This window comes from Falco cherrug, chromosome 12 (assembly GCF_023634085.1).
Source record: "Falco cherrug isolate bFalChe1 chromosome 12, bFalChe1.pri, whole genome shotgun sequence".
Lineage (NCBI taxonomy): Eukaryota > Metazoa > Chordata > Aves > Falconiformes > Falconidae > Falco > Falco cherrug.
The window spans coordinates 34579355-34603378 of NC_073708.1; the positions used below are offsets into that span (position 1 = coordinate 34579355).

General features: G+C 44.9%; 1 protein-coding gene across 2 annotated transcripts in view; it reads right to left on the reverse strand.

Annotated features, from left to right (window-relative positions):
• Positions 1-24024, reverse strand: part of NEGR1 (neuronal growth regulator 1) — a 295944-nt gene that overhangs the window by 96988 nt on the left and 174932 nt on the right. For both annotated transcript variants that reach the window (XM_055724994.1, XM_055724993.1), the window contains exon 3: positions 12966-13091. In XM_055724994.1, the coding sequence (XP_055580969.1) occupies positions 12966-13091 (126 nt within the window). The remainder of the gene's footprint in view (positions 1-12965; positions 13092-24024) is intronic.

The following is a 24024-nucleotide window of genomic DNA, read 5'->3' on the forward strand; positions in this document are numbered from 1 at the left end:
TATGTACACTGCCTTGATGATGAGAACTGGACTCAATGTGAGAGAATAGAAGGCGTCTCCAATGATGATACCATGATGATGCCATCTGGTTATCACCAGGTGCTTTAAGTAATCTGTGAGGTCCTTCTTGATCTCTGAGGCTGGGTTGGGGATACAGGATCAAGGGCACAAGGAGGCACCTTTCTTTCATGAAGATGAGTTGCTGTGGCATGCTGAGAGCAATCTGAAGTCTGAACAGTTGGATTCACCCAGAAAAATGATCTGAAGCCATTTCTACTGCTCATTATGGATTCTGGGTTTAAAGTTACACCCGATGCTGTAATTGAATAGTCCTCTCCAAGGAACTGCAGGCAATCTGAACAGCTCACTGTGTGCTAGGAGAATGGCCCTGTCACACTGGGGACCATTTAAACATCGATTGCTGAAGGCCATTTAGCTTCAGAGAAGCCACGCTCCACATTTGAAAAGAAAAACCAGATTAAATGTAAAGAAAAAAAATATATCCCAAACCGACTGATAAATTGAGGTCTGGAGGAGATCTCCCAGCTGACGACATGAAACAAGAAAAGCAAGTAGAGCAATTTTGTGAGAAAGGCATGCTGATGAGAGGAAAGAGATGTGAATATAGATTGACAAAGTTGAAAGTTTCAGAGATGGAGACAACAGGGTTACATCTATATGTGAGATATATAGGCCCGGAGACAAGCATTTGGAGAGCTGCCAATGTGCATGCTCATGGTGTGGGCAATGTAAATCTCAGCCAGTTATCAAGAGATGTTGTGTGTAGAGGGTAGAGGTTGGTGTTACAAGAGAAGTCATCACAGTTAGTTTTTCTCATTCTCTAAAGCTACATCAGTTCCTGTCCCTGCTCCGAACCACTGCCATGCTGCACTACGTGTCTGAGGTCCATAGGGTGATGCTGGTCTGGAGCAAGTCTGAATTTTCTATTTGCAGACTTCATGCCACAGAACACATGGTCAGTTCATGCTCCAGAATATGGACTGACTTTTCTAGATTTAGAAAATTTAAATATCTAGATTTAGATTAGATGTTAGGAAGAAATCCGTCACTGTGAAGATGGTGACACACTGGCCCAGGCTGCCCGGAGCAGCTGTGGGTGCCCCATCCCTGGCAGGGCTCAAGGCCAGGCTGGACGGGGCTGGGAGCAGCCTGGGCTGGGGGGAGGGGGCCCTGCCCGTGGTGGGGGGTGGGACTGGGTGGTCTTGGAGGTCCCTGCCAACCCAAATCATCTTGTGATTCTATGACTATTCTGCCTTGGCAGCTGCGTACTCGTATAAAGGAGAGCCAGCTCCATTTTAATACCTGAAGAGAGATACGGTCAACCAGGTGCAACTTTGGGAGAAAAAAAACCCACTGGAGATACCAGTTTGTCTGCATGTTATATCTTCTGGATATTTAGCTTCATGTATACCAGACTCCACTCTGATTTTTGCAGGTGTGCTCAGAACCCTGTGTGCCGGCAGAAGGCTGAGGTATGTAGGTGCAGCCTCCTGCAAATGTCGGGTTTTCTCACTGGAAGACCACAGCCCGCGGCAGAAGGCCATCTCTGCACGGGGACATGCAAAGGGCCCTTCAGCAGGACGGGGTCTGCAGGGCCCCCTCTTACACACAGGCCACTGGGTCTTCTGCACCAAACAGCCAAACATGAAAGGTCTGAAAACAGCCTAAAAACCCTTTCTCTGCAAAACCAAAATTAAAACCATGGGGGGAAGAAAATCTTTTTAATAAGAAAGCGACACGATTAAATCCCACTTGATCTGATTTATAACTCGTAGAACTTAATGTGGAGATTTGGCTCTTGGGAAGGGGTAATTATTCCCAGCGAAGCCCCGTGCCTGTGGCGGCTGTCAGGAGAGACCTGGCCCCTTGGCCAGGCTGCGGGAGCCCCGGGTGGGGAGCAGGAGGGATGTGGGGCAGGAGCAGCTGGGATGGGGCCAGGCAGGCACCCTGCGGGACAGGGCCGTGCTCACAGCTCTGCTGATGCCCGATGGCTTTATAACCTTCCCTCCTCCTGCTGCTGTATTAAAATGATGCACCGCAAATGATAGGCTATTCTTTATCGACTGATTATCTGTTTGGCTCAAATACATTTGTTGATCCCTCCCGCTTTATAGGACTCTTCTGCCTGCAGTTTGTGGAAACTGGAGTCACTACGAGTTAAATGAATCATTAATGTCTATTGTTTACATATTTCTTCATAGCCCTCAAAAACAACACCATTTTTTTGTGAAATGTGGGTTTTAGAAAGAATTCTTAGTATGTTTAAAATATGATTTACTCATAAAAATGCCCAGAAGAAATGATTATGGGAAACAAAACAGGAGATGCTGCAGGTATGGTCAGGATGAATGTGGCATCTGCTGCTTACTCACTGTCACCTCCCTGCAGCATCTGCATTCATCAGCACGCCCAGCCTGGGTTTGCTGCCTGCCTGCCTGCTGCCCGCCCGGAGGGGATGTCCCCAGAATAAAAATAAAAAATAGCAGCATCTCACTGCATTTTAGAGATTATCTGTTACTTTTCTCTAAAAAAAATTGTGCAAGCCCCAAAGTTGACACACTTTGTTCAAAAGACCAGTATCTCCCAAAATAGCCCTGAGGGTCACTATAGCAAAGGAAGGGGAAAGAGGGTAAAACGTACAGTTGCTTGGTTTGGTTTTGAACATTAAAGATTTTGTTTCACTGAAATACCTTCTATGATTCATAAATCACTTGAAGGTGCAGTGTTTCTCAAATAAAAATGAACTGATATCTGAGGGAATCAACTAAGCATGTACCAAAAGTCTAATTTTCATTGCATTTTATGAGTTATTAATGAGTTCATCTACTTTCATTGAAAAGCAAGAAAAACTATTTGCTATAAAATTATCCATAATATACTTATTTCTGTGCAATGCTTTTGTACATTTTAGTTTGAATTTTTGTATTTCACAAAGACTGTAATCTTACTCTTGATTCTCAGTTCCTTCACAAAGACCCAATTATTTGACCATCTTAAGTTTGAATATTCTTCTCCTGACAACTGTATTTTAACAAGCACTATTTTTTTCAGACTGTTAAAAGATTTTAAAAAGATATGAGGATTTCTAGGAATACCTTTCATGCTTTTTGAAGGGATGCTCAAACTTCTGGAATGGTCCTGACAAAAATGACATTTTTCAGAGAAGACTTCCTCAGAAAGCCCCTGACCACAGACAGCATAATGTCACCTGACACCAAAGCAATGGACTGTGATACTGAGTGTCACTTAATTGGATCCTAATACTAAATCTAGGTACTTACAAGAATGGTACTTACAAGTATCACTAAAAATAAAATAAAATAAAATAAAAGGCAAAAGCCCTATAACCTGAAACCAAAAGACACTGTCTTTGCATGGGAGAGGTGTGGTTTTGGAACTTTCTTGTGTTTTGTTTGTCCCAAGGCAAAGGAAAGAGCCACAGCAAGCAGATTACGTTGGGCACTGCTGCCTTTAAACTGTTAATGAAGCTCCTCATTTACTGCATATAGAGCTCCACGCCATTCCCCCTTGAATTCTTCGGAAGCTGCCAGGTATTTGTTTGATATTAGGGAACCATTGATGTAATGGCATATGATGCCTTTACCAACTGAAAAACTCCCCTTCAGGATCACAAGCCAGGCCATTAAATTCATATAAAATACTAATCACAGAACTTCAAGTCCCCAAACGGTTGTAAGATGGACCGATCCACCTATGCCATCCCCACATGCCCATCGGTGTGATATTTAGCTGGCCCACGCACATAGCTTTTCTCATGCAGGGGCTGACAAAAGACCCCAAGTCCCCCCCAAGCCACCCCGTGTCCCAGGGGATGTGTGATTTGGGTATTTTCCAGGGAGGCCTTGCTCATCCATGCCCAGGGGCAGCTCCTTGCAGCGCAGCTGCAGCTGAGGCAGTGCTCAGGTAGGAGGCAGCAGTGCAAGTTTTGCATTTGGGCTGTACAACCCCCAGTAGCTTTGCATGCCAAGAGGGGTGCGTGGCAGTAGCTCACCCTGGGCTGAATGAATAACACCAATTTCTGTGCCCGGACTAATTGCTGAGGTGCCCAGACCCAGCTGGTGTGAGCAGCAGCCCAAAGCATTGGTGCTAACAGGGACGTGTGTCAGGCCACCAGGATGGAAGTTTTCCTGACTCATGGAGGTCCTGGCCAGAGCTGGTGACTGGGAGAAGTGGGCATCCCTGTTCAATCAACAGCACAAAGCAGTGGGCTTGTGTAAAGTACCAGAACAGGGAGCTGTAAACCCAGAGCTGAGAGCTGCGGCGCTTCCTCAGGCGGCACAGAAAGAAGAGTTTAGTCAAGGCAGAAAAAGAAGAGGTGTTCTCTCCAAACCCAGACCAGGAGCAGGACATAAAAGCTTTGTAATGCCCAAGGCTTCTAAGCCCTAAATTAATATTATCTTTGTCAGCCCAACATGCTGGCATGGAAGGCGTGACTTCTGAAAGCGGCTGTGCCAACACGTGCAGCACACAGCAAAGCAGCACCCGCAGGCTCCTCTGGCAGCTCGGGGCGGCCGAGAGCACATCCCTGCCCCTCCTGCCTCCCGATGCTGCGATGGGTGATGCCAGCCGGTGCCAGCGGTAAGCGGTGTGGCAGAGGAGCTGCCAGCTGTGCACAGGATTCTCCTGCATATCTCCTCTCTCCCACCGAACAAGTGAAACCTCCCTGATCACGGTCAATCTCAGCCCGTCACTGCTGAGTGTCCCTGCCTTGGTCTGTCTCTGAAGGTTTCCTGGCTTGTCTCCAAACTCTTCCAGCTTGGTTGCAAGGAACAGATGTTTCGGCTCAGTCCGGTAATGCTTCACCTGACCGAGGAGTGCAGCACTAGCGCCATAATGAAGCTACCGCCTGCAAGATGAGTAATGATGGCATGAGGGAGGCATATCACTGTCATTGCTGATCAGGTTAAATCACTGAATTATTTTACATTCCGCTTCTTAGACACCTAAAGGGAACAAGCTTCGCTTTTGGTCTAATGCAGCAATAAATCTATGGCCATTTAGGAAAGGTGGCTGCATGTCACTGCCACTCAGGATGCCGCATCGCCACCCTGTAGCCCATGAGAACATCACCGGCTCCAGACTCAAAGGTTCATCTCCTGCAGTACATCACCTTGACGGAGCGATAGCTCCATAGGGAAAAACCCTTCCTCACCCTTAGGGCTCTTATCCAGCACCTGGGAAGGTGAGATGCCATCACTGGGAGAGGGAGACAATGGAACAGTGGCTCCAGGCATTGCAAACCCAAAGCCATGAACCAGGAAACAATAATCACTGGGCAAAGCAGACTGAGCAAAAGAGGTCTTGCCGGGTGGCAGTACTGCCAGGCTGCTTGAAGTACCTGCTAATTGGGCTTTGAATTACAAAGTCAGGAAAATGTGGTTCAATAAGAAGATCCTTCACACAACTTGATTAGTGTTGGGAGCAGCTTCACTGCGCAAAGGCAGCGGCTGAGCGGAGGGTGGCTGAGAGCAGCTTGTCACAGATCAAAAATTATATAAAGCACAATTGCAAATATATCAGAGGGCAACAGTGGTGTAAAATAACCCTTGCCATCAATGACATCTGCTCGATTTGTAGAATTTAGTAAGACAAAAGACACAAGGCAGAAACTTCTGTTTCTAGAACTTTCAGCTTTAAAACTGTTTTCAAGCAAGAGACGGAGCATTTTAAAAGATGAGCTCATACTTTGTACACACACAAAGCCCTGGAAATCTGATAATAATTCATGTCAGTTCAGTATTTTCAGCCTGAAAATCCAGGTTCAGAGAACTTGCACTTCAACAAAATACTTCTTATTTCTGTCACGTGTGGATAACATCTGAGAAATGGTGGTTCTTTAGCAGAAGTGCAAGTGGAACAAAATATTTGACATTCGCTTGCTCATGTCAGGCTATGTTTATTTCTTAGGATTTAGCTAGAAGTTTTACAAAAGCCTCTCTGCTCCCCCCTCCCCAGCATCAGCTTCCCGCAGCAGGCTGCTTCGGGAGGGGTCTCACAGGAACCGCACTGCCTGGTCGGGGACTAGCAGTGCCTTTTGTCCTGTAATTGAATTGAATCAGCTCTTAGGCTCATTCCTCCCAGACAGCCCTATCATTTGAGTGCTCTGAAGATGTATTACACTAATATATCGTCAGAACGACATTGCTATGATGATACATTAATGCAATACATCTTCACGGCTTTAGGGCTGTCCAGAAACAATAGGACGGGCATTAGGTTCAGTTCAGTCATATCACACTCATGCACACATGCCCCGGCGGCAAATGAAATGTGTTGGAGAAGAAGAGGAGTCATCACATGAATATGTTCAAATCTAAATGCAGGCTAATTTCTGGATATGTGTAGCTTTCCCCAGTGTTAGTGAAAAATCTGTTATTTTGCATGTGCTAAACAGTTCTTACAAGGTTTTCTGGGGGGTTGTTGGGTTATTTTGGAAACACTTCAGTGTCACCCTTCTCTGGAAACAGGACTGAATGAATGAGGAGTGTCCTGGCGCTAGGGATTTGCCTTTCACTTGACATGGGGAAATCTGTCTTCATTCAGCTAAATTCACAGTTTCTGAAAATCTGCTCTCACAAACGCTTGCACATTCATACAACCGGTTTACCCTCACGTTTTAGGAAAATAACCAGAAATTAGACTGGAAGCGATAGGGATAAAACTGTGAGAAAAGGGAAACAGAGCAGGGAAGAACTGGAAAATACGAAACTAGAAGTCACCAGAGATGATGCTGAGGAGCCAGGCTGAGGTGTTACAAAGGCAGAGGGGGACTGTTCAATATGAGCAAGCCACAGAAGCCGGGATGATATAGTCAGGAAACACCACATGCAGCTACAAAGAAAACAGGAGATTCCTGTCTCAAACTAATTTTATTTTTTTTTTTCCCCTGCAGCCAGTGACTGTGAAACCTGCTAGCAAAATGTACATCACACATCAGTCTCCTTGCTGAGCCAGTGATGCTCAATCTCTACACTGGCAGGTAATGCAGCATAACAGGGGTGGATGTGGAGACTGAAACACTGCTGAGGACCTAATGTGCGCCATGTGGGGTGCCTGGGGTGGCTTTGCTTTGTTGTGGATCGGTCCTGGTGGGCTAACTCCCACTCCTGGCAGGACTATGTGAGGTTCACTCCAGGAGAACATCCACCAGGTTTCCTTCCTTTGAGGGAGTGGAATTCACGCACTTTGGTTGCCTCCCTATCGGCATTTGAGTTCGGACCAGGAGTGCACTTTTGAGGTGCACCTCTTGGTCGCCCTCACTTCTTGCACCATGCTTGGTCCTGCAGAGCGTAAGTGCAGAGCCCAGCCTTGTGCGTGAATCCATTGGGTAACACCACCATGATGCCAACAGGAACCAACTAGCATGAAAATACTTGTTTGAAACATGAAACTTGATTTAACAACACTCGTGGTAAACATTACGATTGCAAAGCCAAGCACACTGGACAAAGCCAAAGGTGAGGCTACTCCTGCAATCTTTTTATGCCCTTCTCTCTATAGATACATTTGATATAGACCCATCGTGGTCACTGTTGTCTAAATACAGCTGTGCTTCATTTGAAGCACCTTGCTTCCCCCAGCATCTGCCCAGATATTTAGCTAGTTTGGCAAAACATAACCGACTGCATCTGACCCACTGCACCCCTGCTCTGCCTGCCCTGCTAGCTCTTGCTGCCTCCTGTGAGAGAGAGCAGCTTCTCTGATGCCTCTATCCATGTGCTGTATTGGCAACAGCCAGAACAACCCTCTGGGATGTGGAGAGAAACCCCCCCACTTCTCTCCATTTGCTTAATTCAAATACAAACAAATGCAATTCCCCTACATCTTGAACGTTAGACTATGCTGGGAGTGGCATTTCAAGAAGTAGCATTTTGTTTTAAGGGAGTTAGGTAGAAAAAGTTTTGCTTCTTCCATAAGACTTGTTGAAACTATGTAATTTAGCCTATTTTGTATTTAGAAAAGCCTGGAAAATGTTAGGCTTTCCCTGAAAGCAGGTCCCTAAGCAGCAGAGCGCCCAGGTGGTGTGTGCTTCTGCTGGCCCCAGACCGGCTCAGCGTGGCTGCTCTGCTGGACGCTGCCCGAGCATCCTGGCTGCCGGGCCCTCTGAGCCAGGAAAAGTCACCTTTGCAAAGGTTTGTCAATACTTAAGCGGAAAAGATTTTTGACATACAGCACCCCAATTTTGCAAAGCAGGAGTACTTTATCAAAAGCTTCCTGAATGGCTTTTGTTGGCATGGCTCCTGGCGGCACCGGCAGTGCTTGCTTTTCCGGAACGGCACCGTAGCACCTACCCACCCTGCGTGCACAAGTGTTAAAAGCTGGAGTCATGTTTCAGGTAGACCTTAATTCTTTAAAATTCTGCCTTCATTCTTAAACTATTGATGGTGCACTTTGCTCTTAAATGTCAGAACAAAATAAGTAATACCTGCAATTTCTTCAGATGACATTTCAACAATACCAGATTTTCAGATTACAGACGCCAGCCCGGTGTTTCTTATGGTGTTACACTGAATGTGTAGATATTGTGGATTTACATAATGGGTTTGTATAATGAATATTTATATAATGAAATCATTTACATAATGACTGCAAGTTAAACATGCACAATAAAGATTCCAGGCCAATAATTTATGTACTAAGTTAAAAATCACCTCTAAACAAATTTTATTTTTATTCCTATGAAAGGTTCATTTTCTCCCTGTTCAAAAAAATTGAATCCGACCTTACCCAAGTAAAGGCTGCACCGATGCAAATCATGATAATATTTTTGAATTAGTCTATATTGAATCATTTGTATTCAGAGATTTCAGTTTCTTATCTTTTAGTAGCAGCTTTGACAAACAATTTCAGAATATTCTAAATATGATTCGTTAATATAATTTAGTGTTGTAGTTTAGATGCAATGTTTGCATGTAAGCCTCATTAGTGCCACTGGGAATTACGGGAGAAAACTGGTAGAAATTACAAAGTGCAGATGAAGCTTATGTTTAGATAAAGGTAATTTGCTGCAGACAGAACATAAACTGTTGCAGAAATCTGGTGTTTTCAACTCTCTTGCATTTTGTTTGCTAATAAATCCAGGCTTCTTGTTTGCCAGGCGGATATGTAATTGGATTTGAGTGCCATTTATAACTGTCTGTACACCAGAACATACACCTGAGCACAAAAGCGGTAGGTACGGTGTTATTGAAATGGAAAAATTCTTCTTTATTTGGTAGACTAGCAGACAGAACACATTCTGTGAATTGTATGTTTGCTTCCATCACATTTTACAAGACCTCTGAGCAAAAAGTTATTTGGATCCTATGTTCTCCCACTTCGGACAGAGTTCTGTCCATTAATCAACCGGGGGACACCCAAGGCACATCCCAGTGCTCTGCAACAGCTGCATCGGGGCTCACCTCTCGGAGGGAAGAGGTGTTGTAATGATGCATCCCTGTAACACAGTATTTGCAATGAGTTTGCCAGGCCTCAGCACTGAGCCTTGTCAGAGCATTGCTGCCTGGATTTATCCTGCCCTGCCCATGGCTTCGTCTTCCTTGGTTCAGCTGGGGCAGCGTTTCCTCCAGCTGAGCAGGCGTCCCCAGCTAACCTGGTTTACCTCTGCCCTTCTGCGGTACAGCCACGATTTTACACAGCCAGCAGCAGGGAGCAGTTACTCGGTGTGTAACCAGGTACTTCTGACTGTTGCACAAAGAAGCAATGCAGAGAAACACGGGCTGGTGTGGGATTGCAGGCTTGAGACATGGGGACAGGGGATGCAATGCAAAGGGGGGCAGGCACGGGCTGGATAGAGATGGTCAGGGGCTGCCACAGGAGACCCCACGGCTGCGAACAGCTCACCCATGGTCAGCTAAAAAATGCACATTTGGAGCTGGACAAAGCAAGGGTTAGGGGTATCAGAGAACAAAGGGATTATATGGGACGTATGTAGAAGGCACCATGTGCCATAAATGAGGATGTAATCTGGAGCTGCCGAGCAACAAAGAAAGAACAGAGGTGTAAAAGCACAATAGCAAACATTTTAAAATGACCCCAAACAGATCCTAAAGGGAGGAAAAAAACCCACCTGGACATAGTATTCCTCCCCCCAAAGCATCCCGGGTGCTGACGACTTGCCGTAACAGTTCCCCTCCCAGGATGAAACCCCCAACCTTCACCAGGAAAAGGATAGAAACTAAGTGTGTCTATAAAAACTTTAACTGCATCAGTGTTCCTTCTTTTTTGGTAAGTCATAGAATCACAGAATGGTTTGGGTTGGAAGGGACCTCTGAAGATGATCTAGAACTAGTCCAACCCCCCTGCCATGGGTAAAGGATATCAAATCTAGGCTAATAATGATTCTTCAGTTAAAACTTTTTTTTTTAATAACTATATATATATATATATATAAACAAGCATTTTTTTGTTATTGTATCAGTTATACTTCCTCTTTGCCCATAAATGAGACCGAGCAGTTCACAAGCACCAGTGTAAACACATCTGGGGGTGTAGTCAACCAGTCACGCCACCAGGAGATGTTCCCAGTGCCACCCCAGGCAGCAAGCCCATGGCAGGTGCGTATCCCACTGCGTTTACAATAAATAATGCATGCACATATTGAGGGCACCCCCAGGCAAGAGAGACATGGACATGTTGGAATGAGCGCAGTGGAGGGCCATGAGGATGATGAAGGGGCTGGAGTATCTGAACTGGGGAGCAGCCAAGGAAGGTGGGGTGTGAGCCTGGGAGGAGTGGGCTCTGGGGGTCCTGTACGTGAAGGGGGTGTAAATGAGATGGATCCAGAGACACAGGAGATTCCACTTAAACATGAAAAAAAGCTTTGGAAAAAAGCATGGAAAAACCCATGAATAAAGTGAGTGTGATCAACCACTGGCACAGGCTGCCCGGAGAGGCTGTGGCATTTCCATCCACGGAGATATTCAAAGCCAATTGGACATGTTCTGACCAGGCCGTGGACCAGCTGATCTCCGAAGGTCCTTGCCCACCTCAGCCATTTTGTGATTTTCTTTTTTTTAAAATACCAGATTTGTTAAGCCCTTTATTATTTCTTAAGTAATAACACAAATTTGTTAATTTGTGTTTCATCTAACCTACTGCTTCCTGGTGAGAAAGTGAGGGATGTGACAAAACCAATCCAACAAGCCACCCTTCCCCAAACAGAATCCTAAAAGGAGAAGGTGCATGGGATCTGCAGGGTGACCTGCCAGCTAATTGGTCGAGATGCTTTAGCAGAGAGGATGAAACAGAGAGCATATGGTACATGGATGTTGCTGTCTCCTATGGGCACGGTTCATACATGCTTCCACGAAGGGCTGAGAAGGCAGAATGAAGCAGGCGTCGGGCAAGGGCAAGAGAACAAAGCACAGGCTGTAACTGCCTGCCCTTATCTCTTTGGTGGTGAGCAAACCTACCCGTCTGCCCACAGTGTGCTGTGCTAGGCACTTGGCAAGGGCACATCATCACTGCCCCATGAACGCTGTACCGTGCTGTCTTTGATTAGTTTTGTCCTCAAATTTCATTTCAGTTCTCATTGTGGTAAATGTAATGGGTCTGCAGCCGAGTGATCGCATTTTTCCTCTCAGTCCTTGTTCTCGGTCCTTTGGTCAAGATACAAAATCAGTGGGTTTACCGAAAGCCCTTGTGATTGCACACTAATTTTGTCTGAATTCAAGATGTGGAGTACCTGATTCCTCCTCAGACCCCTTCTCCAGCCTGAGTGCACTAATTCTCCTTTTCTGCTTTTTTCCTCTCCAGGAAAATTGCAACAGCTCCTTTCTGGAGACAATCTAATGCTTTAAGCTATTACTCTAAAGTATCACCACGGTTTCCAATAAAATTTTATTTGACATTTAGTTAAAATCCATTTTCTGCTACAAGTGAATTTTTTTTCCTAGTCCCTTGATGGACACTTCAAGCAGAATTCATTGTCATTGTCTTAAAGGTCAGAAGTTGGGGTTTTTTTTGCAGATCTTGCTTTGTAAAGCAAGCTGTTACTCAGGATTATGAGGCACTGTAGCAAGCTGTGACAGTCCATGAAACCATTCTTCACTGCAATTACATGGATTTCATAAAAGTTGTGTGAGCAAACAGAAAGACCTTCACTGCAAAATCAATGATCATTGTAGAGTCCCTATGAAAGAACCAGTGCAATCCCAGTCTGGCATGCAGCAGCCAGCGGGCAGCGGGGAGTATCTCCTTCCACAAAGACAAAACCCACCGGGATTTCCAGGGCCAGCAGCTCTGAGACAGGGAGCAGGGATCTCCCCACCTCTGAGCGAGCCAGGTCCTGCTTTGCTCCAGGGAGCCAGTGGTGCTGGCTCTGCACCGAGTCAGGCAGGGTAGAGATGCCTGTGGCGTTAGCTAAATGTTTACTTCAAATACGTTACGAGAAATTAAAAGTCTAAATGGAAATACTACGCAGAAACTATACTTTTAGATGCCATTTTGTTTGCAATTTTTCATACATATGAATTAAACTGTTTGATAAAACCATTCTAATAAGCCATGCTGTAGCATGGGATACTGGTTCAATGGCAGTTACATTAAATTTAATCTGTTGCATGATGTGTTAATGTTTTTAACTTTCATGCCTACTTCTAGAGAGCCCTGTGTGCTCTTGATTGTTTCCTTGTTTTGATTTTAATTGGAATTGTTTGATAAATGTCTGCAGCCTGTTAAAACAGGCTTAAAAATAGATTTAAGGTGTCTTTATTTCTACACTCCTGTGTTATGGTAGCGTTATAGTTTTCCCTGATCGCAGCTGAAATCTCAAGAACCTTTTGTTTTCTGAAAGTCCAGTTAGGCACACACTTTTTAAGGCATACCAGAGTGATGCTGCCACACTTCTGAAAACTGAAAATGCAAAACCTGTTACCGGTGGAATGTTGCAGAAAGCACCGGTGACAGACAGCTGTGCTTACCAGATGGGGAGATGTGTCTCCAAGAAATGGAAGGCTCTGGCTTCCCCGTGGCCAGGCACACCAGGGTAACATTGCTTCCTTCGTTCACAACGATGTCACTTGAAATACGAAATATCTTCGGAGAAACTGCAATGAAAGAAGGAGAAAGTTGTAACAGAAAGCTGCTGAACCAGTGCAATCCCACCAGACACGGCGAGCTGAGGAGAGTGGGGATAGCTGCTGTCAGTGATAAAAATACATCCACTTGTTGAAATATAACTGTGCCCAAACCCTTGTTTAGGTGTGACCACAGCTATTTCCATCACGTCTGCAGAAGCTCAGCCATGGATGCAAAATGCTACAAATAAGAAAGCAGCGATTTCCCCTGTTTTGTGCATAGCAGGTTATGTTACTGAGTCCCCAGTAAACCACCACCGATGGATGCTCTTGTTTAAAAGAAGGCTGAGCTTGCTTGTGACATTTTGAAAAGAAGATGAAATTAAGTTTTTCTTGCACTTTTAAAAATAAAAATGCCTATTACATCTATTCCATGTGTACTTGGAGGGTCATATCTGTAATTGGAGAAGACTAAAATACATCTATTTCTGTTGATTTGTATTGTTTTTAGCCTTGCAGTAGCAACACAGCTAAGAAAAAAAAAAAGCTAGATTTTTTTCTTCCCTTTCACCAGCAGAATTCTCCCTTAAACTCCATTTTCTGTGCTATTTATTTATCTGGGCATACAAGAACAGAGTTCCACATGGGTGGAAAATGATGGAAGGCATTAAATGGCCTACTCTTAAGGGAATACTTTATTTCTTGTAATGTTGCACATGGAGGAAAGGAACTCAGGGACCCGGCAATGAAGGCAGGAATTCTGGATTTCAGAATGAATCTGTCTTTCTAAAGAAATATGTATTTCTTTACATGGTGTGTTATTACATTTGATATAGAACTCAAATAATTGCGGTAACAAGGCATACCCTATTGACATTGCTCAAAAGCACTCTTCTCTATATGAAAAACAACAAATTTTCTGCAAATATCTGTAAAGGATACAGCTGTTGTGCATGGGTGTTTCAGAAACTTCTGTAACGACTGCTTTAAAATCAAAGTGCTCTGCAAGGTAAGTGGGTGCCAATAAAATGAGGGGAAAATGATATTTATGATCTTCCATTTTCCTAACCGAAGTCTCTGTCCAGCTGGAGCTTTACCCTCCTGAGTGCCACAGCCCCTTCTCACTGGTTTGCTCCAATTTGCCACGGCCAAAATCCCACCATCTGAGCCTGCACATACACATTTGCAACCTGGAACACATTGTTAGCGTCCTTTCGACGTACTTTAAAAGTACAGAGCTTTTTTGTATGCACAGACTGGTCTTGGGTGCTCTGGGAGCGCAGATGCTCTCCAGCCCTTTCCTTGCTCCAGCAACTGGAAGTATTTCAATACTAGAAAAGAGCTGGGGTCAGACAGAATTAAAAAAGCTGGAAACCCTCAGTGCTTGCCTGTGGCTGTGCACTTGTGAGCAAGGAAAACTAAAAGCCTGTGTAGGATATTTTTAATTAGCAAACATTGTCTTTAGGGAAAACGAAGGTCCGGAGAAGGCTGAACCTTCCCCAGTTCCTACAGCAGCGAAGGTTGGTATTACCCACCCCTGAAGCTCAAGCAGGTTTACACAGTCACTTGGCAGAGGTACACCCCTGCATTTGCCACAGTCCAACCCACAAAGGTGACACCCCCCTTCCCTCCTGCACCACGACCTGACAGGCACACAGCTCTCACAGACCCCTCGGAGCCAACACGCACGAAGAGCCATTTCCACGGAAAGGGAGCATGCATTTTGCAAAGCCCTGCAATGAACCCGTTACTCAACTGCCTTCTGCAGGAGTCCCTCCCATCCTAAAGGAGACTGTGGGCAGCATCCCCCCCCCGCCCCCCCCCAGCTGTGCCATGCCATGCCATGCCCCTTCCTTGGGGTCTCCCATGCCCTGGAACAGGCACGTTGGCGTTGGTAATAGAGGTCTCACCACTCCCTGTCCCAGCCCAAGCTAAATATCATCAATGTTTCAGCTCAGCAGTAGACAAAAATCTGAAAGGAATTCATATTTATGTGTAGGGTATGAAAAATAAATATACTTTCTAAAGACAGCTGGTGAGGGATCATTCTATCTGAAACGCAGAAATCCATCTGAGAGCAGGATATCATGAGTAATGGGGCATATGCAGTGGCTTTATTCAGTCTACAATATTTTTAAATTATCTTCCTAAATCTGAGCTACTTCTTTCTTTATCCTTCAAGAATGAAAGTACTTCCAGAAAGTCAAGTAAAAGAATCAAATAACTCAAAACAGTTCTTCTCACAAGTAAATACATACAACTGACTGACGCAATATCTATTTGGAACTGTGGAAATATCTTCCAGATTAAGTAAATGTTACAGTGTAAGATTTCCAAAAGCATTAAACTTATTATTCGAGGTTCTGCACCTTTGAAGCTAGAAAAAAAGAGAGATTTGCTCATGTTCTGGCATTACTGAAGCAGTACCACAGAGGGATTTTTCACACCTGACACCTAATGCTCTTTATCCAAGTGATTCTTATTTGCCTTAAACTTGTCAATAACTGTAGCGGAGGACGTGGCTGGAGCCCGCTGTGCTGCTGTGATGGAACCTGGGTGGCCAGTACGGACTAAAGCAAACTAAAGGAGGTCTCCTGGTGCTCAGGCTGTGCCAGGGTCGGGATTAGGTTTAGTCCAGTCTCCTCCCTGCATCCATCACCAGAAACTGGGTGGCTGAAATATGCACTCACTTTTCAGTATACCTATTTAATTAGTGCCACTGGTAAAAACAGATTAGAAATACAAGAACATTAATTTCAGGGGAATGGGGAGCTCTTGGCATGCTCTGTTGCTGGTCCTTCAGCTCAGCTACTGCAGATGCTGTCAGCAGAGTGGCATAAGGATCCAGCATAGAAGCTGGGCCATATGTGCAGTTGTAATCCAATCTCACAGAGCACAAATTTCCAAAGAAAATACACTGACAGCCCTGCCATGGGCAGGAACCTAGGACTGAAGGAACGGGGTTTCATTCAGTTCACATGGATGAGCTTGCTTTTCCAAGGTAAAGATCAACATGGTCTACCCTTCTCTGTGCTGCCTAAAGCAAGCGTTGTCTTCGTCCTCCATTGCCTTTTCTCCATGGATTTTATTTGCTCTTTATCGTTCACCTCCTTTCCAAGTGTCCGCTTCTCACAAAAAGCAGCACATTGTCTCTAATCTCAGCCCCCCACCCTGGATTTCCTCCTGCAGATCCAGGTCGGTCCCTCTCCCTGTCTGGGGACAGCCACTGGCCCTGGCTGTCGGGCTCACCTTCCCTGCCTCTGGCTTTGCCTACTGTGTTCAAACCCCAGACGGATAGTATTTTGTCAAATATTTTAATTTTGGTAAAACCATATGTTCTAATGGCAAACACTCTGAAAACCGTCCCCTGGCAATTCTACATGTAAGCCATGGTTATGGAGCACAGAAATTGATATGAGCAGAATTCAACTGTAGTAACGTATTTATGGAATATATGGCTGGGGGGGTCACTGGGATAATTTGGTCTGAGCTTAGATAGTCACAGGCTCTAGGAATTTTCCCAGGAGCCTGACTAAAGTATGAGTTTTAGAAAGCTGTCTAGTCTTATCCTGGTGACTCCAGGTGATGCTCACACTGCCACATCTGGTAAACACTTTCAGTGAATACATACCCCCTCACCGCCGGGAAATAGCATCTTTGTTCAAAATTGCATTCCACTAAATTCAGCTTTTGGAAATCAGATCTTCATAATGTTTTTGTCTGCCAGACTGAAAATCCCCCTTACTATCAAGTGTCTTTCCTATGACGAAGGACCCATACAACGTGACAGATCACCTCTTTCTCTGCAGATGATTTGGGCACTACAAGCTTAATTTTGGTAAGGCTTCCTAGATAATATTTGGTTCTCCCTTTTGAGGAATATCTGAATCGTCCTGAAATGTGGACAGTGGAACAAGGCATAATAGCTTAGCAGGAGCCTTACCGACACTGTGTACAGAGGTAAACCCACTACTTTAGCTCAGCTTTGTTTCTTCTTTCCCTGTGCAGTGATTATCACACAGACCATCATTCCTATTGCCCCTCCAGCTCCTGCCGTGGCCAGCCTTGGGGGGAGGGAGGGGGCAGGAGGCACCGAAGGGCTGAGGATGGCTAACTGCATGCATCTCCTGCGTGGTTAAAAAAACCCAGTTATGTATGCTACTACAGCAATGTCAATACCTGGAGGCTTCTCTCGGTCCCATTGCATGTCCACCTGTGACAGCCTCCTGAGCAGTACTATGGGAACCTCCTCTTAGTTTCCCCTTTAAAATTGCATATCCTGTGGAAAAAAACCTTGTGTCCCCAGTGGGAGAAGGGTAGTGTCCTCAGGGCTCTGCCGCAGAAGTGACCTGCCTGCTGTCCAGCGTCACCCTCTGCCCTACCTCATGGCAGCTCCGGTAAGATTTTCCCCCATCAGCTTCCCCACCATCCTGCTTTTTCACCTGCATATTTGGAGGAGCTGTTTTGTCTGCTCAGATCTGCTCCCTCTGAAGCCTGACTGATTGATGCTGATAGGAACTGAGTCTCTGGCTCCTACTTCTTCCTGGAGTCCAGAATTATGTGTGCCATTATTCTGCAAGCAATTGACATTGAGTCTATAGTTCATTGCAGGGTCTCATTTCTCATTTTCAAGGACTGGGATTATATTCTTAGTTACATTCACATGTACATAAATGATGCAGCATAATAAAGCTTAATAGTGTAGTGGGAATGACTGTAGGGTAGAGCTGCTTTTGTAGTTGCTGTTGCTTTTTTGAATGTGGGAAAGGATGTCTTGTTTTCATCACAATTCAGAATTACCATGTAGAAATTCTGGAGCCTCAGCATAAATGCACTCATCTTGTTTCTTAAAATATGGGCTGTCTTACTGCCCACCCCACCCCCCACCCCCCCCCAACTGAAATGTCCAAATCTACATAGTATCAAGATTATAACATATGTGGCTGGACATACAGCTCTGATTTTCTGATTTTTTTTTCCCAGATAAAGGTGGTGACAAGTTAGTAAATACATTTTTTTATAGTAACATTTATTAAATCAAACAGTGACCAACTTTCTTTTCAGATTATAATGTAATCAGTCCTGTCTTATCTACAGAATATAGCCAGTCCCAATAAAACATGTGAGAGGAATTGGATTTTAAGTACAGAAGTGTTACATCTAGGAGTGTGGCAAGAAAGATTTTATCACCAGAATCGAAGGAACCACCTGCTTCACCCCTCCCAGGTGTTGCAAGTGTAGCTTTGCACTCACATTGCCTTTGCTGACACTTTGCACACTTGCTTTTCAATAAAGAGTGATTTTTTTTGGTGAAAGAGAAGTATTATACAGCCTCTTTTCCAGAATCCCCAGTACCCTTCAGTTCTTCATCCAACTGCTGGGCTGCATCCCCACCTCTCTGTCTGCTATGATAATTTCATTTTTTCCCTAATTATAATTTCATAATTAAGCAATAAACACAGCAGGGGGAGAGAAGATGTTGTTTTCAGCAGCTTAACTGACCATTTCTTTTGGACTGGAATTAATTTGTTGACCAATCCATCTGTGCAAATGATTATGCATTTCTAACTGCGAATGGGCAAACAGCAACGTGCACCGGAGTTTGCAAACCACGGTGGGGGCAGCGCATTTCAGAGCCCCTCCTGCCCGAGGCACGCAGCTCTGCTGCACCGCACTGTCTGAGCACAACACACGCTGCCCAGGGCCTGAGCTGCAGCGGAGCGTTCTGCAAGGGATGCTGGTGGAGAAGCTGTGCGTCCCAGAAGTGCCGTGCCTGTCGTGCCCCAGCCTTTGCTTCTGCAGAACCGCTAACGTGCAATCAAATGCATCTTTCTAAAACCGGTACAAATCTCAGAAGGCAAACCCCTCCCCTCAAAAGCACACACAAACACACTCCCCAGGAGCAGCTACCAGCCCCCAGGGGTACCTGTTCCCCTCCATGCAGGGGCGAGGGGCAATGCAACACCCTCACGGCACAGCCCTGCCACATTTCTTCTTTTTTACAGATTTTCTGATATGGTGGCACAGACAGGGTACCACAACTTTTGGCATTCCCCCGCACACAGAAGAAATGGGCTCCTCCAAATAGCATTCCATACTCCTTCTGATGAATCCCAGAGTGAGACATTTTCAGCCAAAAGGTAGGTGGACTCCATCAGTTCTCCTCCTGCAGCTGGCTGGAGCCTACAGGACCCCAGTGCACAGTCTCTGCTGGTAGCACTTCACACCCCTGCACGTTCTATCCCAAATATGCAAGGGCTCAATCTGGTTTTTAAATGTGCAGTATTTTATAATAGCTTTTATACTATACATGAGACTATGGTTATAAACATGTACGATCTATTGCATTTGTGCTAGGGAGACAGATGCCCCGGTGCAAGGACCCCTGCCCAGCACCCTGCCCCATGACGGTTTCCCACAGCAGGCAGACACGGGGCACCGTGCTTCCCCGCCGCGCTGCAAACACCCCGATGTCATCGCCACGCGCCCGGGGCAGCACTTTCCTCTCTCCCTTTATCTTTCATGTCTGCATCTCGGTTAAGTCTTTTTCCTCGTGCCCCGTTAGATGAAGTATTACAGAACTACCACTGAGCTTTGACTACGGAGAAGGAGGAACCCCCCCCCGGCAGCTCTGCACCTGCAGCACTGTGTGCCTGTCCCAGTTTTATACCCACTGTGTTTTCGCACTCAGCGTTGCACAGAACACAGACCCCACCGTCCTCGCCTTGAGGGACACAAAATCCCAGTGGACAAACACTTTCCAGATTTTGCTGAAGACAGGAAGGTCTGATCCAGAAGAAGTCTGCACACTTTTGTTTCTTTTTGAGGCTTATCATCAGGAATTCCACAGTCCTTTGATTTGAACTGTGACATGGTAGAAGACGGAGAATTTTCTCCAGACTTACAGAGTGCAGATTAAGTGATTTTCTCTTAAGTACATGCTTTGTTCATTTTCTAATTGACTGGGCTCTTCTTTAATCTAGGTTTTATAGCAGGGAAGTCAAATAAAATCTAGCAGAAGATGTCTGTAAGTCTTATTACAATGGCACTGAGCAGGTCGCATCATTTATGCACTTCCAAAATAGAATTAGAAAATAGATCAATGCAAGCCATACATAAAGTAAAATAATGCACTAGTCAATACCGAAGTGTAGTATTGCTGTATAATATCATTCTGTAAAACTACAGAAATGATGCAATATGATCTAGAACTCATGAAAACCTGTAGATTTTATTTTTATCTATGACTTCATGGGAAGATCTTCTTTCCCACGATAGAAATTGGCTTCTGTATTATTTCTGGACTCTCACAGTTTGAGGCCAATAATGATTCCTGGTATATCAGTATGCTGCTAACTTTTCTGCTCTTTACTGACTGATAGGGATCATTACATTCAGATCACTAAAATCCGTGGATTTTATTAATTATGATTAGAATATCTATGCATAATCACAATGGAAAGTTAATATTTAATGAGAATGAAAAAATGTTTATTTTGTGTATGTACTTCTTGTGATACCTCTAAAGATTCTGAACTACGAGCAGATTTAGCTTTTAATATCTGCTACACTGAGCTTTGAGTGCAGATTAAATCCGTTGCAAAGCTACTCTCCATCTCAACAACTACAATCTTTCACCCATCCCACATGGCAACTGTGAAGGTCAGAAGAAAAATTAAATATAGCAGTGAGTAAACATTTATGCAGTATACGGATTAAAGAAATGCATAAAGAGCAAGATAATAAGCAAGGATTAAAGTTGAGTTAAACTCCCAAATAAATTTTGTACAGGAGTCCAAAATGAAAAGCACTTTACAGTCATCTGTCATTGTTTCTTAAAATGCTTTTAAAGGAATACTTTCCCATTTAGGACGAAGTATATAGACTATTTGTAGAAATTAAATACAGGAGACAATCAAATCTAATCTGCTTTCTATAGTTTTATCCAAGTGCCCTGCTGCAGAGACAGGGACTGAGCGAGAAGCCTGGGGGATTGCCCTGAAGGTGGAATCCCTCCCTTGGCAGGAGGCAGCACCAACAGGGCTGTAAGTGCAACTGTGCAACACGCAGCGCGGTGTTAATGCAAGATACAGCCTGGTACGGGATCTGGTATGGGATCCCTGGTGCTGCCCGACACCGGCGGCGGGCACAGAGCACCAGTGCAGTGCGGGAGCCATGGACAGAAACCCCTGTGGGTACCTGGTGTGGCTGAAGAGTTATTGCTAAGTGATGGCCAAGCAACTGTGAGGCCACAGAACGGATTTTCCAGAACCCACATGACAGTCTGATTTTCCAGTTCAATATTTTGAGTGATTTGGGACCAATTCCCCATTTACAAATTTCAAAATAAAGAGTTGCCCGTGCCCTTTCAAGTGTTAAATGTGCTTTAGTCTTTAATAATTTTCTGGGAGTCAAAATAAATCAAAATCAAAGCCAAAGAGTTGTGTTATCACAATAAATAAGAAAAATGATAATTTTTTATTTGCTGATGAAATACAAGGCAAGACTAAACATTTTGAAAAAAGATTTACATTTCAGCGAAGCCTCATTTTCTGTTCAGAAAGCAGTCTGTTACATTGCTCTACTTAAATTTGATCAATTGAGAGAAAAATATGGGAGCAAAAGACAATTCACCCTCACAGGTAGTCATGCAGGCGAGGTGGCATCTGCAGTGCTACAGTATGGTCCTAATGGGCAAGCCCATCCTTACACAGATTTAACACTCCACGCCCCCCGCACCCTTCCTTCATGTGCCTGGAGGAACGCTTTCTCTAAACGGTTTCTGTAAATGACCGACAATCTGAAAATTTCAGCATTTTCCATCATTTCTTTTCTACAGTTCTTTGTTGAGAATAGTTATTGTACTTGGCTTTCATAAGTAATTTGTCAGCTTTACAGGATAGGAAAAAAGAAAGAGGAACATACTCAAAAAAGTTGTTTACCGGGTTGGTTTGCACAGTGTTTTGTTTAAATATTTGCCAAAGCTTATATCCACTACAGCGTTAAATAAATTAATCACCTTTATTAGAAGTGCATACTGATAGAGCGTGGCATGAGGGACACAGCAACATGTTTATTTTCCCTTGGGCTGTTTATAACAGAGGGAAGGAAATTTGTTTCTGTTTCCAAAAGCAATTAAAACAAACGGCATGAGAATGAAGTTCAGACAAGTCTTAATAGAGAGCTTCTATAAAACCAAGTGTGCAATAATAACGATAACGTTAATAATAACAATCATAATTTTATTCCACTCTCATGCCACTGAAGTACAATCCATTGGAACCAGCCCATCAGCTCCAAAATAGCTCCTACGTGATAACAACCCACCGTCCAAGTCCAAATCCCAGGGCCTTGAAGGCAAATAAAGCGGAGGCTCGCGGCATCCCCCCCCAGCTAGCTCCGCAAAACCCGCTGCGAATTGCTGACACTGCCCAGCTGGGGTCTGGCACTCAGGGTGGGCTGTGCCCCTGTGTCCCATCCCCCCCAGTCTGGGTACCCTCCTACCTGGACGGTGTGATGCTGCTCTGAGCCACCAGGACCTCGCTGAGCATCGTCGGGGTGGGGTGGGGGGTTGGGGGATGATTGTCCATGATGTGCAGATGAGCCCGTAAAGCACTGGGGACTCCTTGGCAATAATGAACCCCGCTACCTCAATGTAATTTGTAACCATTAGTAGTCAGGAAACTAGCTGAGCTGCACTTGCAGCCAAAATGTACAAAAAGAGCTCAGAAGAGAAAGGGATTATTATCATCTCAGGCTCCCTGCGTTTTAATCTCCTCATCGGATGTTTCCCTCTGACTCTTGGGAGCAGGTGACCCTCTGATCCCACCAACCTGATGAATCCCACAAAGCTCCTGCAGCCTGTGTCCCACCCCCCAGCACGGGACCTGTGCAGCGTGGGCAGCATGGCCGCAGCAGCAGGCATGGAGGCACCGCGCTCTTCCTCCCACCAGTGCACACCATCCCTTGGTGGGGGGCACGGAGGCAGTGAGACCATCTCCACATCTTCCTAGAGCCTGTCTTGGAATATAAATTTTTTTTCCATGTACACACAGATTTTGTAATATTCCCTGTACATCTGCCTTCCAAAATTCTAAAAAAAATATTCAACATTTGAATTGAATCTTTCTAATTTCAAAGAAATTCTGAATTTAGCTGTGAAAATGTAAAGTAAGCGGTTTGTCAGGCTGTTTTGAGATGTTATCAGAGGCAAAACTCATCAGGTCTTGACTTGGGCTACTGATCCCTAGCAGCGGATTCCACCAACCGCCAGCAGCAGGTCCCTGGTGCCTCCCGCTCACCCCAGCATGGTAGCGACGTGAGCAGGCACAGGGCTGGCTGCTTTCCTCCGAGGCGAGGTGGCCAGCGAATTGGCCAGCGCAGCGGGGCCAACGCACAGCCCCCAGGGCTCCCCACCCTTTGGGAAGGGGACAGCTTGCCCGCGGCAGGCGAGAATGCCACGTGTCACTGGGGGTTCCCATCAGCTGCAGCTCTGCCCCCCCTGACTGCAGGTCAGGGACCTTTGGGACCTGAGCTGTCTGCTGTAGATACTGAAAAAATAAGGTGAAACGTTGCTTTCTCTCTGCAGACAGAATAATTTATTGCTTTGCTTTCCTAATATGCATATTGATTTCATTAACTTGTATAATATGTAGAAATCACTAACATGACATAAGAAATAGATTATTGTTCTTCTTTTTATGGCTTGGACATAATGATTAGTTTTTGTGACAAATACATAGAAAAATTAAAATGTGCTTATGAGGGTTATTAAAACCAGTGACGAACTCCATTTGCCACTAATTGAGAATCTATATGACTTTTCAGCTTGCAGTCATCAGATACCCCAGCATCTGGAAAACCTTCCACTTTACAAATGATTCTGTTTTCCAAAAGTTTTCATGAATTTTAGCATATGCACTCGAATGAAGATTTCTTGCAAGAAAACCCTCATTTCCTACTA